This window comes from Balaenoptera ricei, chromosome 3 (genome assembly GCF_028023285.1).
Source record: "Balaenoptera ricei isolate mBalRic1 chromosome 3, mBalRic1.hap2, whole genome shotgun sequence".
In the NCBI taxonomy this organism is placed as follows: domain Eukaryota; kingdom Metazoa; phylum Chordata; class Mammalia; order Artiodactyla; family Balaenopteridae; genus Balaenoptera; species Balaenoptera ricei.
In genome coordinates, this window is record NC_082641.1 from 182,184,807 (window position 1) to 182,198,177 (window position 13,371).

At 59.4% G+C, this 13,371-nt stretch overlaps 1 protein-coding gene and 1 non-coding gene across 4 annotated transcripts; one reads left to right on the forward strand and one right to left on the reverse strand.

Annotated features, from left to right (window-relative positions):
- Positions 1–2,289: 2,289 nt before the first annotated feature.
- R3HDM4 (R3H domain containing 4) lies at positions 2,290–11,353 on the forward strand. 3 transcript variants are annotated; one of them, XM_059919010.1, is made up of 9 exons: positions 2,335–2,416; positions 5,556–5,714; positions 7,009–7,163; positions 7,559–7,683; positions 8,100–8,223; positions 8,418–8,503; positions 8,972–9,057; positions 9,136–9,191; positions 10,346–11,353. In XM_059919010.1, exons 2-9 carry the CDS (start codon positions 5,701–5,703, stop codon positions 10,447–10,449), a joined length of 750 nt encoding a protein of 249 aa, XP_059774993.1. In that variant the 5' UTR covers positions 2,335–2,416; positions 5,556–5,700; the 3' UTR covers positions 10,450–11,353. The 3 variants fall into 3 exon arrangements, with proteins under 3 accessions (XP_059774992.1, XP_059774995.1, XP_059774993.1); XM_059919009.1 differs by lacking the exon at positions 5,556–5,714 and having other exon boundaries at positions 2,290–2,416; XM_059919012.1 differs by lacking the exons at positions 5,556–5,714; positions 9,136–9,191 and having other exon boundaries at positions 2,290–2,416; positions 10,346–10,439.
- A 1,773-nt stretch (positions 11,354–13,126) lies between these two features.
- LOC132364242 (U6 spliceosomal RNA) lies at positions 13,127–13,233 on the reverse strand. The gene has a single exon (XR_009502781.1). It is a non-coding gene; the product is annotated as a U6 spliceosomal RNA (small nuclear RNA).
- Between the last annotated feature and the right edge of the window lie 138 nt (positions 13,234–13,371).

Below are 13,371 nucleotides of genomic sequence, written 5' to 3' on the forward strand. Positions count from 1 at the left end.
GTTGGGTCTTCGTCTCGGTGCGAGGGCTTTCTCTAGTTGCGGCAAGCGGGGGCCACTCTTCATCGCGGTGCGCGGGCCTCTCACTATCGCGGCCTCTCTTGCTGCGGAGCACAGGCTCCAGACACGCAGGCTCAGTAGTTGTGGCTCACGGGCCTAGTTGCTCCACGGCATGTGGGATCTTCCCAGACCAGGGCTCGAACCCGTTTTGCCCTGCATTAGCAGGCAGATTCTCAACCACTGCGCCACCAGGGAAGCCCTCAACATCATTCTTGACAATGGCCTAAAAATTCAGAAAAGGAAAAAAAAAATCCCTTTGGGGTGGTAATGAGGGCCAGGTTAGGATAAGGAGACCCAGGGATACTCGGTGGGCATGGAGGAACTGTCCCGGGGAGGCTGCTGAGTTGAGTGGGCCTGGGAGAGAACTCAGCAGGGGGCTGGACCTTGGAGGGGGGCTCGGTGGGAGGTGGGGTGGGGTGGGGGGGGGGGGTTGGCAGCAACGGCTCATGGACTGGCCCAGGGTCTGGGAGGATGTTAGGAAGGTGAGGACAGGGACTTGGCGGTCCAGTGGTTAAGACTTCCCGCTTCCACTGCAGGGGACACAGGTTCGATCCCGGGTCGGGGATACCACGTGCCGGGCTGCGAGGCCAAAAAAAAAAAAAAAAAAGAAGGTGAGGACAGGAATGAGTGAGGCCCAAGAATCAGGGCAAGGCCCAGGCTGCATCCTGTAGAGTTAGCACATCTATTGAGCAGCTGGTCATCATGGGCCAGAGCCGCAGACCAAACATCCCGGCCCCTAGAGCCCCCACCCAAGCACTCTCCCCAGAGGTACCATCACCCAAGTTGTATCACCTTGATTCTTTCATATTTATCTACATGAGGCCACACATTGTGTGTTTTCTTGGGTCTTGTAATAGTTCCTCCTCCTTTTTCTTTCTTTTTTTCTTTTTTCCCCCTCTTGCTCTTTATATGTTAAAGCAATTGGGTTGTTTGTCCTGTACAATTTCCACCAGGCTGGACTCTTATCGTGGTCCTAGTTCCCCACTTTTCTTGTAGAATGAAGGGTGGATTCTAGATTCTAGAGCAGGTTTAATTCTCTGTTCTTAACCCTCGGGTCAAAAACCAGGTCTGGGGCTTCCCTGGTGGCGCAGTGGTTGAGAATCTGCCTGCCAATGCAGGGGACACGGGTTCGATCCCTGGTCTGGGAAGATCCCACATGCCATGGAGCAACTGGGCCCGTGAGCCACAATTACTGAGCCTGCGCGTCTGGAGCCTGTGCTCCGCAACAAGAGAGGCCGCGATAGTGAGAGGCCTGCGCATAGTGAGAGGCCTGCGCACCGCGATGAAGAGTGGCCCCTGCTTGCCACAACTGGAGAAAGCCCTTGCACAGAAACGAAGACCCAACACAGCCATAAATAAATAAAAATTAAAAAAAAAAAAAACAAACAAACCAGGTCTGTCATCAAATGCCCCCCCGCCCCCCCCCCCCCGCGTCTCATCGGTCTGCCCCTTCTCCTCCACCTCTATTCTGCTCCTCCCCCCTTCACCCAGTACCCTGCTCTGGCCATTCTGGGTGCCCCAGGGCCTTTGCACTGACTGTTCCCTCTGCCTGGCACACCCCTCCCACTTTTGCAGGCTGCCAGTCTCCTTTCCAAAGGTCTCCTCTTCCCTAGCCCATGGCGGGGAGGTTCTGTTTGATCACTGCTGGGTCCGGAGAGCACAGCCCCCATCCCAAGGAGAGTGGGCATTTGCTAAATGAATAAACTCTAAAAGGCAGAAGGAGGTGGGGTTAGCTTTGTCCTATTTTTAGAGAAGAGTAGACTGAGGCACCCAGCCAGGACTCCGGAGGCTGCACTTTACGGAGGACAGGGAGGGGTCTGGTGGAAGGAAAGCCCTGTTGGTGCTGGGTGGGAGTAGCATGGGTCATTTCATCTGTCCAAGCCTCTGAAAAGGACGTCCGCTTCCTTCCTCCCTCCCCAGGCCTCAATTTCGCCATCTGTCCCCCTAGGGCTGGGTGCCGTGCCCACAGCCCCGCCTGGGCGCAGGACAGGCGCGGCCTTCTGCCCCGGTTTCCCCGGGGCTGGGTGCCCCCGCCTCAGTGTCCCTGTCCGTGCCTCGGGGCTGGGTGTCCCCCGCCTCAGTGTCCCCGTCCTTGCCCCGGGGCTGGGTGTCCCCGGCCCGCAGCTCGGGCCCGGCCGGGACGTGGACGCGACCCCCACCCGGCGCGTCCAGCCTCCAGGCTCCGCCCCGCCCCGCCTCCGGGCGCCCGTCACTTCCTGCCCGGCCCCGAGAAGGCCTTGCCGGGCGGCGGCGACAACGGCGGCGGCGTGCAAGCTATGGTCGCGCTGGAGAACCCGGAGGGCGGCCCGGAGGAGGCGGCGGCGGCGGCGGGGGTCGCCCCGGGCGGGCGGCGGACGCTGTGAGCGCGGCCGGCGGGCGGGCGGGGCGCGCTTCCGGGCTCCGGGGCCCCCTCCTCTTACCCCCTCCCGGGCTGCAGCCCCCGGCCCGCCCCGCCCCCTTCCCTGGGGGGTACCCCACTAGGGTGGAGCGGGGTGGTGGTGGGCTTTGTTGTCAGTGGGTGTTTCCCGGGGAAACCCCATCCCCGTACTCCCGGGTCTTTGCCGGGGCGCAGGGGACACCCCCGTGTCCGCGTGTGCGGACCCCCGGCGCTGAAGTCCCCGAGCTTCGGGGGTCCTGGGCGCCGCGTCGGGTGAGGCAATGCCGCTGCGCGCGGTGTACCCGGAATCCGCGCTGGTGGTGTTCTGGGTAGTTACCCACTTGCGGCTGTTCCTGTCCCCCAGCCGGGGGTTTACCCCCCAGCCAGTCCTGTGTACCCGGCGGGATTGTGAGCCCCCCACCTCCCGGTGGACGCGCTCTTTGTTTTTCTCCGGCCCCATATGGGTATGCCCCCCTCCCCCAGGTTCGCAGATCTCTTTCTAACCCGAGTGTTGATGCAGAAACCCAGGTGGTCCACCCTGGCTGCTGGGGTTTCATTTCTGCTCCTTCGTGTGCCCGTCCGAGTGGCCCCGGGCAGGCTGTTACCCCTTCGGTGCCTCGATTTCCCCATCTGTAAAATGAAATAACAGCGGCCTTCTCTTTGAGGGGCTGGGGTCAGTGACCCTGCACTTGGAGGTGCCCAGCAAAGCGGAGTGTCCGTTCTTTAATAATTATCTTAAATAGTTTACTATTGGAGGTGTTTTATTATTTTAAAATAATTTTCTCATTTTGGTATTTTGTGATTGCTTTATTATTATTATATTTGTTATTACTTTATTGTTATTATTACCCAGAAGCTGTACTGGTCTCTACAGATGTGGTTATCTACCCTCTTTTAAGGGGCCTTAACCACTCAAAGTGGGTATTTACCTGCCAGGTGGGTCCCTCCAACCTGCCCCCATCCCCCCTCACCTCCATGCCCTGGGTGGGGGGGAGGGGAGTTGCTGCTCCTTCTGTCTGCCCACCCCAGCCTGAGTCACCTCCGCTCTGAGCCCTCCTTGGTTTCCTGCTAGAGAAAGTAGGTTCCTCTTTGGCCTGTTCCTGGGGGAGGGGCAGGTGCCAGAGAGGGGGTGTGTTTGTCTAGGGGAGTGGGTGTCAAAGGCCCCATCTCAAAACCCGCAGGGAGAATTGGGGGAGGCAAAGGAACCTGTCCTCCCCAAACTCAACCTGACTTAGCAGCTGTTTCCACTGTCGGGCCTGTCCGCCTCTGTTGGACGCTGGCCCCTGCCATGGTGCAGACATTTCCCAAGGCCTGCTGGGTCCAGGAAGCCTCAGGTGCCCCGTCTGGGCGGTCAGTTTCCCCATCTGTAAAGTGGTCTCTTTGGGTGGCTGGGGAAGCAGATGAACTGGCCCTCGGGTGAGTGTGTAAACAGAAGTTCGGGTATTCATTCAACAAACAGCTATTGAGCACCTGCCGTGGGCCAGGTGCTGGGGACACAGGAGCGGCCGAGAGGGACCCTGTCCTTATTGTGCAGGTTAGTGAAGGAGGTGAGAATCAGGAGTAAACAAGTATGAGGACCAGCTGGTTTCTGATGCCAACCGGTGAAGCCGGAAACGGGGCTGATTGGGCTAGTTGCGGGGTGGGGCAGTTTCTCCCAGGAGGTAACTTTTGAGCTGGGACCAGAAGGAGCCAGAGAAAGGGTTCTTCAGGCAGGAGGCTGAGCACATGCAAAGGCCCTGAGGCGGGCTGTTCCAGATCAGTTTGCGATGCAGTAAAAGGGCCCTGTGCCTGGAGCAGGGGCCACGAGGCAGAGAGAGATGGGTGTCGATGTTCTGATGTGGATGTATTTTATATAAAGTTTACGCTGTCCTCCACACCTCCTCCCCAGCGTTCATTACAAATCTGCTGCCCCCTCCGCCTGCCCTCTCTGTGGCTCCAGGCTCTGCAGTCTGCCCCAGGCTCCTCCTGGAATCTGCTGGAATCCGAGAGGGTAGTGAGGCCCCAGGAGGCCTGTGGGACCAGGCACCAGACCTGCAATGCCAGGCCAGGGAGAGGCTGGGCCTTGTCCTGAGGGTGCTGAGGAGCCACAGGTGATGGTGGAGCAGGTCTGGGAGCAGCTGGATCTTAGTCCAGTGGGCTGTGGTCTGAGGGGTCCAGCGGGACCTGAGTTTGAGCCCCTCTGACCACTGTGGCCCCAGAGGGAAGCGGGAGGCTGGATGGTTCAGGGGAGTGGTCCTGTTCAGACCAGGTTCGAATCCTGGTTCCACCCCGGGTCCCGAGGTGACAGGGAGCCCCACGTCCTGAGGGCCCAAGCTCTCTCACTGAGTCCCATCCTGCTCTGAGGTTCCCCGACAGCTCCCCCAGGATGTGGTCCTGTTATCTGCCCTGCCAGGCCACTGTCCTGGCCTCCGTCCAGCTGCGGGGTGGAGACACAGGCCCTGGAGCCACAGCGAGGCCACAGCTGAATCTGGAGCTTGGGGTGGGGGTGCCTGGGCCTCAGGAAGGTTGCATCCAGCCTCAGAGTTGTGGGCTCTGTGCTGACTTGAGTTGCCCTGCCCTGTCCCAGCTGCCCTCTTTGCAGCTGTGGGGTCTCGGGGTAATGACTTTGCTCCTCGGTTTGCAAATCTGTATAACAGGCATCAGAACAATAGTACTTGCCTCCTGGGGTGATGGTGAAGGCGATCGCTTAACCAGGCTATGATCAATGGTGTGGTCCAGGGGGTGAGCTCCCAGTCACAGGAGGAAACCAAACAGGTGGCAGCTTGGGGAAAGGTATGTGTCCTGGTTCCTCTTGGCTCTGAGTGCCCCCTCCCAGACCAGCAGGGGCCATTGTTATCCCCACTTTGCAGAGAAAGAGCTGAGGCTCCAGGTCACACAGTGAAGTGTCCGTCGTAGCTGGGATTCAAACTCAGGGCTGAGCTTCCAGGCTCTACCCCTGCCTGCGTGTCTCCTAGTCTCCTATTTTTTTTTTTTTTTTTTTTTTGCTGCACTACGCAGCTTGTGGGATCTTTGAACCCTGGCCCCGGCAGTGAAAACGCCGAATTCTAACCACTGGTTGTGTGTCTCCTATTGATGGGTACTTGTGCCTGCATGAGTTTACCCATCAGATAATTTTTCATAGATTTTTGCCTGAAGTGCCATCCATGGAGCCTGCCCCACTCCGACCTCAGACAGGGCTGAGGCTCATCAGCCTATTTGCTTCGTGATCAAGATGTAACAGCCTTTCTGGCCGGGGCAAAAAACTTAAGGCTGGGGACTCTTTACATATGTATAGACTTTGGTGAGTGTGGGCTTCAATCCTAACCTCTTTGAGGCACCTTGTCCCACTGTCCTAGGGCTTCATGGCGTTTTCTAGTGCCTGTTTGTGGGGCAGGGGTCATGCTTTTCTGTTTAATTTGTGTCTTAGGAACTTTGAACACTAGGAAAGTTTGGGTGGAATTCTGGACTCTGGGTTCTACTCAGTCTTGGAATCGTGAGATTTTGCTGGAGACCTGATTGGGCAGTTATTTTTTTGAGCACCTACTGTATGCCAGGCAGGGCTACAGTGGACACCAAACCCTGCCCTCATGGAGATCACGGTGGGTGGTGGGCAGGGTGGTAGAACGTGTGGCCATCAGGAGAACAGAGCAGTGAGGGGCCGGGGTCCCCCTGAGGAGGTTTGAGCAGAGGCCAAAAGGAGATGGGAGTGAGCCATTCGGAGCCTGGGGTGTGGGCACCAGGCGGGGGCACAGCTGGTGCAGAGGCCCAGAGGCTGGGCTGCCTGGCGGGTTGGAGCGGAGGCGCAGGGTGAGGAGGGGGAATCCTGGCACCCTAGACCCTCTTAGGCTCAGAGTCCACCACTGGCTCCCAGCGTGAGGGTTTCTGAGCCGGGTGGGACCCTCCTCTCAGCCTGTGGTCAGGGGCTGACCGGGGAGGACGCCCTGCAGCTTCTTGCCCGGAAGTTTCCATTCAATATCCCCCCCCTCCCTCCCGCGTGGCCACCTGCCGCCTGGCCCTCGGGTCCCCAGCGAGAGGCCTGCCTGGGCCGCTAATCCGTCTCCAGGATTAGTGCTCGGGGTGGGGGTGGGGAGCCACTCTGTCCGCCTCCCCCCTCCAGCAAGGGGGCCCCTGGGGCATGAGTCAGGTGGGCCGGGGCATCACCGTAGCTCCTGGGGGCCGTTTTCTGGGTTACCTTCTGTTGGAGGCATGGGGTTGGGGGTGAGGGGATGCTCCATCAAATGAAGTCTCGAGAAGCTCCCAGAGGAGGGAGACTCTGGGCCTCACCAGCTTGCAGCTCAAACCTGGAAGCCTGGGGGAGTGGGCAGCAGCTTTCTTGGCCTCCCACCCAATGTGTGGCTCCCCTTCTCCGAGCCTTGGTTTACTAACCTGTCCTCCACGGTACCTGCTTCCCGGGTGATGTGACGATGAGACACAATGACATTTTAAGGGCTGCACATGTGATAGGGGGTGAGCTTCCCATTGTGGAGGGAAACCAAGCAGGGGATGGCTGTGAGAGAGTGGCGATGGTAGGGTTGTCCCTGGGCGTCCTGGTCTGTCTTGGCCCTGAGGACTGCCCCCCAACACCCGGCCCACAGGCCCCTTCCGGGCTGCCTGCCCACTCTAGCTGGCTCTCAGGTGAAGAGGCTCTCGGCCTCCAAGCGGAAGCAACACTTCATCAACCAGGCTGTGCGGAACTCAGACCTCGTGCCCAAGGCCAAGGGGCGGAAGAGCCTCCAGCGCCTGGAGAACAGTGAGCAGGGGTTGAGGGGCGCCTCCTGGGGGCTCCTAGGCCTCAGAGAGCAATGGTGTGCATGTTCTGTTATCTGAGCCTGGCCCTGAGCTGGACAACGAGAGGGAGCTCTGGGCATTGGAGCTGGGGCTTTAAAGGAGGTGTAGGAGTTCAACAAGCCAAGCCTGGGAGAGGTAGGAGGAGTTCTGGAGGCTGGACGGTTCCTGTGCCTTCTGGGAAAGACAGCTGGAGCGTGGAGGAGGGGAGGCTGGTGAGAGTAAAGGCCCTAAATATAGAGGTGTGGGGGAGGAAACATGGTCCTCTGGACCCCATGGAGCCTGGCGGGGCGGGGGGGGGCCCGAGGGGAGGGGGCCCGAATGCAGCCCCCAGCCCAGAGACCGTCTGCTTCCATCTAGCCCAGTACCTCCTGACCTTGCTGGAGACAGACGGAGGCACACCTGGCCTGGAGGATGGGGACCTGGCGCCCCCTGCAGCACCCAGCATCTTTGCAGAGGCCTGCAGCAACGAGACCTATGTCGAGGTGCGGCCCCGTATCCTGCCCTGGGTTCCCCCGCCCACCACCAGGCACTGCCTATGCTGGACCCTGTGCCAGGAGCACCCATCCCCTCCCTGGTTCTTTGATGAATGCCCCGGGTCTCCCTCCAGAGGCCTGAAACCCACCCACCCCAGAACCTTCCAGCACCCATGGTTCATCTGCTTATCACACTTGGAATTACTGATGTGATTGGGGGTGTGTTTGGTTCATTTCGGTTCCCCGCCCCACACAGGTGGGTCCGCAAGTGCCCCACGAACTCCTGGCCGGCCCAGTGGTCACATGTGTGCACAAGGAGTATTTCTGTGCACTTGTGGCCCCCCCCAATGTGCATTAGCCAAATGCGGAAACTGAGGCTCGGGGGCTTGCAGTCATTAGTCAGGGCCTGCCTGCCTCTCTTCCAGGTCTGGAACGACTTCATGAACCGCTCTGGGGAGGAGCAGGAGCGGGTTCTCCGCTACCTGGAGAATGAGGGCAAGAGCAAGGCGCGCAGGAGGGGGCCTGCCCGCGGGGAAGACCGGCGGAGAGGTGGGCCTGGGTCGGGGTTGGGGGTGTGGGGCAGAGGTATGATGGGGGGCCCGGCCTGGTGTGGGGGGGCGGGGCCGGGGCAGGTGGGGAGGAGCCCGGTGTGTGGGTGGGGCCGGGCAGGTGGGAGGAGCCTGGTGTGTGGGCGGGGCCTGCGGCTCACTCCCATCTCTGCCCCACTGCATGGACTCTTGCAGAGGACCCGGCCTACACGCCCCGCGAGTGCTTCCAGCGTATCAGCCGGCGTCTACGAGCCGTTCTCAAGCGGAGCCGTATTCCCATGGTGAGTACCAGGCCCGGCCTTGGCCTTGTCTCTTTCCACTTGCCTGGTCTTTTTTGAAGGCCCTTTTTCTCAGCTTCTCAATCAGGGGCAGAGTGAGGGGAGACCAGTAACCCAGTGAACGTGGTGCGATGGAGCAGACAGGGCAGGATACAGACTAGTGAGATCCGAGTGCAGGACCCAGGGCTGGGCAAGGGTTCTCCTTGAGGGTGGGAGGGACAGGGGCAATGAAGGTGGGTATTGAAGGATGTGTAGGAGTTCACCAGGCCAAAGACTCAGAGATTCAAAGGTGTGGATGTATCTGAGTGCCTGGTATCCTTGGAAACGGTTAAGTAGCCTCATGTAGTGAATCAGAGGCCACATTTGGACCCAGGGCTTCGGGCTCCAGAGGCTGTCATGGATGTGGGGGGCCTGGACATCTTGGCTAGGGTGCCACAGTCGGCCTGACCCCTGGGCCTGTCTCTCCTGCAGGAAACGCTGGAGACCTGGGAGGAGCGGCTGCTGAGGTTCTTCTCTGTGTCCCCCCAGGCCGTGTACACGGCCATGCTGGACAACAGGTGACTGGGTGGGTGGGGGTGGGCGCGGTGAGCTCCCCTGGTGTCTGGCTCTGGCCACTCAGCATCCATTCCCTGCAGCTTTGAGAGGCTCCTGCTTCACGCCATCTGCCAGTACATGGACCTCATCTCAGCCAGTAAGTGCCTGGCGGCCCGTGGGACCCCAGTTGGCTGATTCAGTCTGGGGGAAACCAAGGCTGGGCTTCCCCGGGGTCTGCTTACCCGGTGGCAGGCTTTGGAAGAGGAGGGACAGCGTGAACACAGAGGCGGCAGTGCGATGCTGCCTTAATTCATCAGAAGCACCTGTACCTCTGGCCCCACGATGGATGACGCTGTGCACACAGACACCCCTCCATCTGCATCTTCAGGGCTGGGGAGAGAGGGGCCTGTGTGGGTCTGATGAAGCTGGGCCTCCAGGGACCCCGAGATGAGATGAGGGGACCCCGATGTCTGCAGAGTTCGCATTTAGCTATAGCCACCCTCCACTGTGCCACACATGCGACTTCTGGCAAGTCCCTCCTCCAGGGGCCTGTGTGCCCCTTTTACGATGGAAGTGATCTTGGGACACAGTCCCCCCCACGGAGGGTCCTCGCAGACCCTTGCTGGCCCTCGGCATCCCATCGGGTCCTCTCTCTCCTCGCCCGTCTCTCTGCCTCCTGCCTGGAGTTGCTGAGGAGACAGTTTCCATGGCAACCCCAGGATGGTTCCTCTCAGGCTGCCTGGGAGGGAGATGCAGCCCCCACACTTGCTTTTGTTCCCACTGACTTGGGATGGAGGGGCTGCGCTGGGGGTGCCTCTCTGCGGGTGTGGAGCCGTGGCCTGAACGTAGGAGGCGGGGCCTGGCAAGATGGGGAGCAGGGGAGAGGGAGCCGCCGGGCCAGAGGCTGGGAGGTGGGCCCAGCTTGGGTTGTGTATGGCTATGGTTCAGGTTTTGGGGTGACGGGAGGTGGGTGAAGGGAGGTTGGTGGGGCCTGGGCCACCGGGGGCCTAGGTGATTCCCTCTGAGGGCAGGGATGGAGGTGGGAGACCAAGGGTCAGGGCGGGACCCTCGTTCAGTCCCCCTGGCCTCGGGCCAGTGTGTCTCGGTGGTGCGTGCGTCTCTGTGCCCGTAGGACACGGGATAAGTAATGGGAGAGGAAGGAACAGCTCGAGCTGCTCTCAGCGCCTGGCCTGGCACCTGGGGGGTCGGGGCAGCCCAGCTCGTGGGGACCTGGGGCAGGACAGGGCGAGGGCTGGGCTCCTGTGTGCCACAACCCTCGCCTTCCTCCGTGTCTTGCCTGTCCCCCGGCAGGTGGTGACCTGGAGGGCAAGCGGCAGATGAAGGTCAGCAATCGGCACCTGGACTTCCTGCCGCCGGGGCTGCTCCTGTCCGCGTACCTGGAGCAGCGTAGCTGATGGCGGCCCTGCCCCCGGCCCCGCCTCCCCAGTGCCAAGACCTCCCGTACCGTCGCTAAAATATCTTTATTATTTTTAGAATTTTCCTTTGGAAACGTGCTCTCCCCCTTGGGGTGGCTCCCGCACCCCACCCCTTCCCCGCCCAGCTTTCCGGGTTAAAGCTGGCGGCTGGGTTGCCCCAAACGAGCACAATATCCGCCCTACTCCCGCCCCGGGGCTTAGACTCGGGAGGAGACACCCGGCCTGGTCACTTCCCTGTCCCTTCCTGGGTCAGCGTTTTTGGCCCCGTGTGAAGCTTAAGCAAGGAGGGAGAGGCTGGGTTTTTATCATTTTTAATGAATTTGGCGTGATTTGTTGTAGATTTTTAAATTTCCCTTTTGAGAAAAAAAAACAAAAACTCGCCCCAAGTGATAAATTAGGGGGCTTCCATTCCAGTCCCTGCTTGACCCTCTCCCAGTTTTGGCTTGGGTGGAGGGTCCCCTTGCCCTGGGAGCATTACGTTTTGTGTGTGTGTGCGCGTGCGCGTGTGCATGTGTGTGCCCCGCAACCCAGAATGGAAGCTGCGTCTTAAAGGCTGGTGTCACCCTCTTTTGGGAATGTGTGTTGCCCTCCCCGCTCCCCTTTGGTGGCTGTTAGGGCCCCGTCTGCTCTACACACCCCGCTCCCTTCATACTGAGGATCTGGGACTTCCAGCCAGAAGCCTCCACCCTCAGACTGTCCTGTTCCTCTCTCCATGTCCCCTTGCCCCTGCCCCCAGCCTGGCTCTGGGGTGTCCTCGTGCTGGTCACCCCGGCCTGGCACAGGAAGCAGGGCTGGTGGCTGCACCCCTGCCCTGCACCCCCGTGTGTGTGGCTAGTTGTGCTTTGGGAAAAGTGGAGCGTTCAATAAATTTCTGGTGCTCTGGTCTGCTGCTGTGGGGTTTTCCTTTGGGGCAGGGCTGGGGGCACGATGGGCACTCACGATGCCCTTGTATCCTGGTCATTGAGGGTTGCAGGCCTCAGGGGATGAAGCTTGGTTCTGAGTGACACCCCCCGTGGAGGCAGGTGTGTGGGGAGACTCTGCTAGGAGTGGCCCGGCCCTTGGCTCTGCTGCCCTGGCTGGTCCCCTCCCAGGTGCCCGGGCTCAAACCCCAGCTCTGCCACCTCCCAGCTGTGTGACCTCCGAAAAGGTCACTTGTGGGACTTCCCTGGAGGTGGTCCAGTGGTTAAGACGCTGCACTTCCACTGCAGGGCTGCGGGTTCGATCCCTGGTTGGGGAAATAAGATCCCACGTGCCCTGTGGCATGGCCAAAAAAAAAAAAGTCACTTGTGTGAGCTTCCTGGGTGGCTGAACAAAATACACCACACTGCAGCTTAAAACCACAGGAGTTTATTGTCGCCTGGTTCTGGAGGCCAGAAATGCAAGATCAAGGTGTGGCAGGGCCATACTCCCTCTAGAGGCTCCAGGGGAGTGTCCTCCCTGCCTCTTCCAGCTTCTAGGGGCTCCGGCCGCCCCTGGCTTGTGGCTGCATCCCTCCAGCCTCTGTCTCCGTCTTCACGTGGCCTCCTTCCCGTGTCTTCCTTCTGTGTGTGTCTGGGAACGGCTGTGCATCCTGCAGGGTCCCCCAGCCTGGATTATCTGCTGTTCTCCTGTGATCGCGCTGAGGGAAGTTCCCTTCTCACCCGGCCACATCAGGGGTCCCTGCTGCCCACGGGGCTCCTCTCTACTGACCTCACCCCTGATCTCCTCCACCTCTCTGAAGGCGGAGTATCTATGTTGATTACTGGAAATTCTACAGGGGAGATTTGTCTCTTCCCCTGTGTATTTGTTTAACCATTTATATCAGTACGGACGCGTGGGCATTTACTTTCTAGTTTGGGTTATAATCCAATATTCCTTAATTTTATTCCTCAGGTTGTTCCAGATTCGGCTGCTGGGAGCCCTTTCAGTGGCTCCTGTGTGTCACTGAGGCACTCCCATAGTTGCGGGGTTTTATTTATTCGAGTACCCTCCAGCACCCTCATTTTCTGCCGCTACAAGGTGCACAGGGCTCCTCTGCATATTCCTGCTTCGTCCTAGAACCAGCCGTTTCGCCAAGGAGCCTGGTTCCTTTCCCTGGGGCACCGTTTTAGAAACCAAGATCTGGGTGCTGGGTGTGCTGTCTTCCGTTTTAACAGGCATTTAAAAAGTTCTACACATAGATGTTAAATAACGGAAATCCCAAGGGCTCGTAGGGAGGACACAAGGAGATACTTGAGTAACCCGCTTGGAGGCTCCCACCTGTGAAGCGGACCGAATTGCCGGCGCCCACAGGACGGGCTGGGGCTCCGGGCGCGGGTGTCGGGTCTCTGAGGGAGTCCACAGCCTGTCTCCAGAACCGTTCAGGCGAACTGCGTTCCTGTCCTGGCCCCTGGCTGGTGCGTGGGTTTTTTCCCCCACCCCGCTACTCCAGCCGGGCCCCCAGAGAGCCCGGCCCCCCGACCTTTGCCCAGGCGGTGCCTGTCCCCCGGTGCACTCTTCCCTGCAATCCTAGGAGGTCTTTCTGGAAAAGATCTTTCAAACTGGGGAGAGTCCGACACCAATAGACCCAACTTTTGCAGGAAGAATTGCGGATGGGAGTGGAATCCAGAGAAACCCTCGATGCGTTAAGTCGCTTACAGAGCCCAGTTATAACACCGCGGATACCAAAGGAAAAGGGCAAAATATGGAACGCTTCACGAATTTGCGTGTCATCCTTGCGCAGGGGCCATGCTAATCTTCTCTGTATCGTTCCAATTTTAGTATATGTGCTGCCGAAGCGAGCACAGTACAATGATTGACCCCAGAGCTATTTAGAGTGCACAGGATATACTCTTTTACACTAAGGGCGAACTCCATTAAAAACCGATTCAGGAATTCGTCTCTTCTTTTATGATATTAGTGCAACAATACCTTAAACAAATG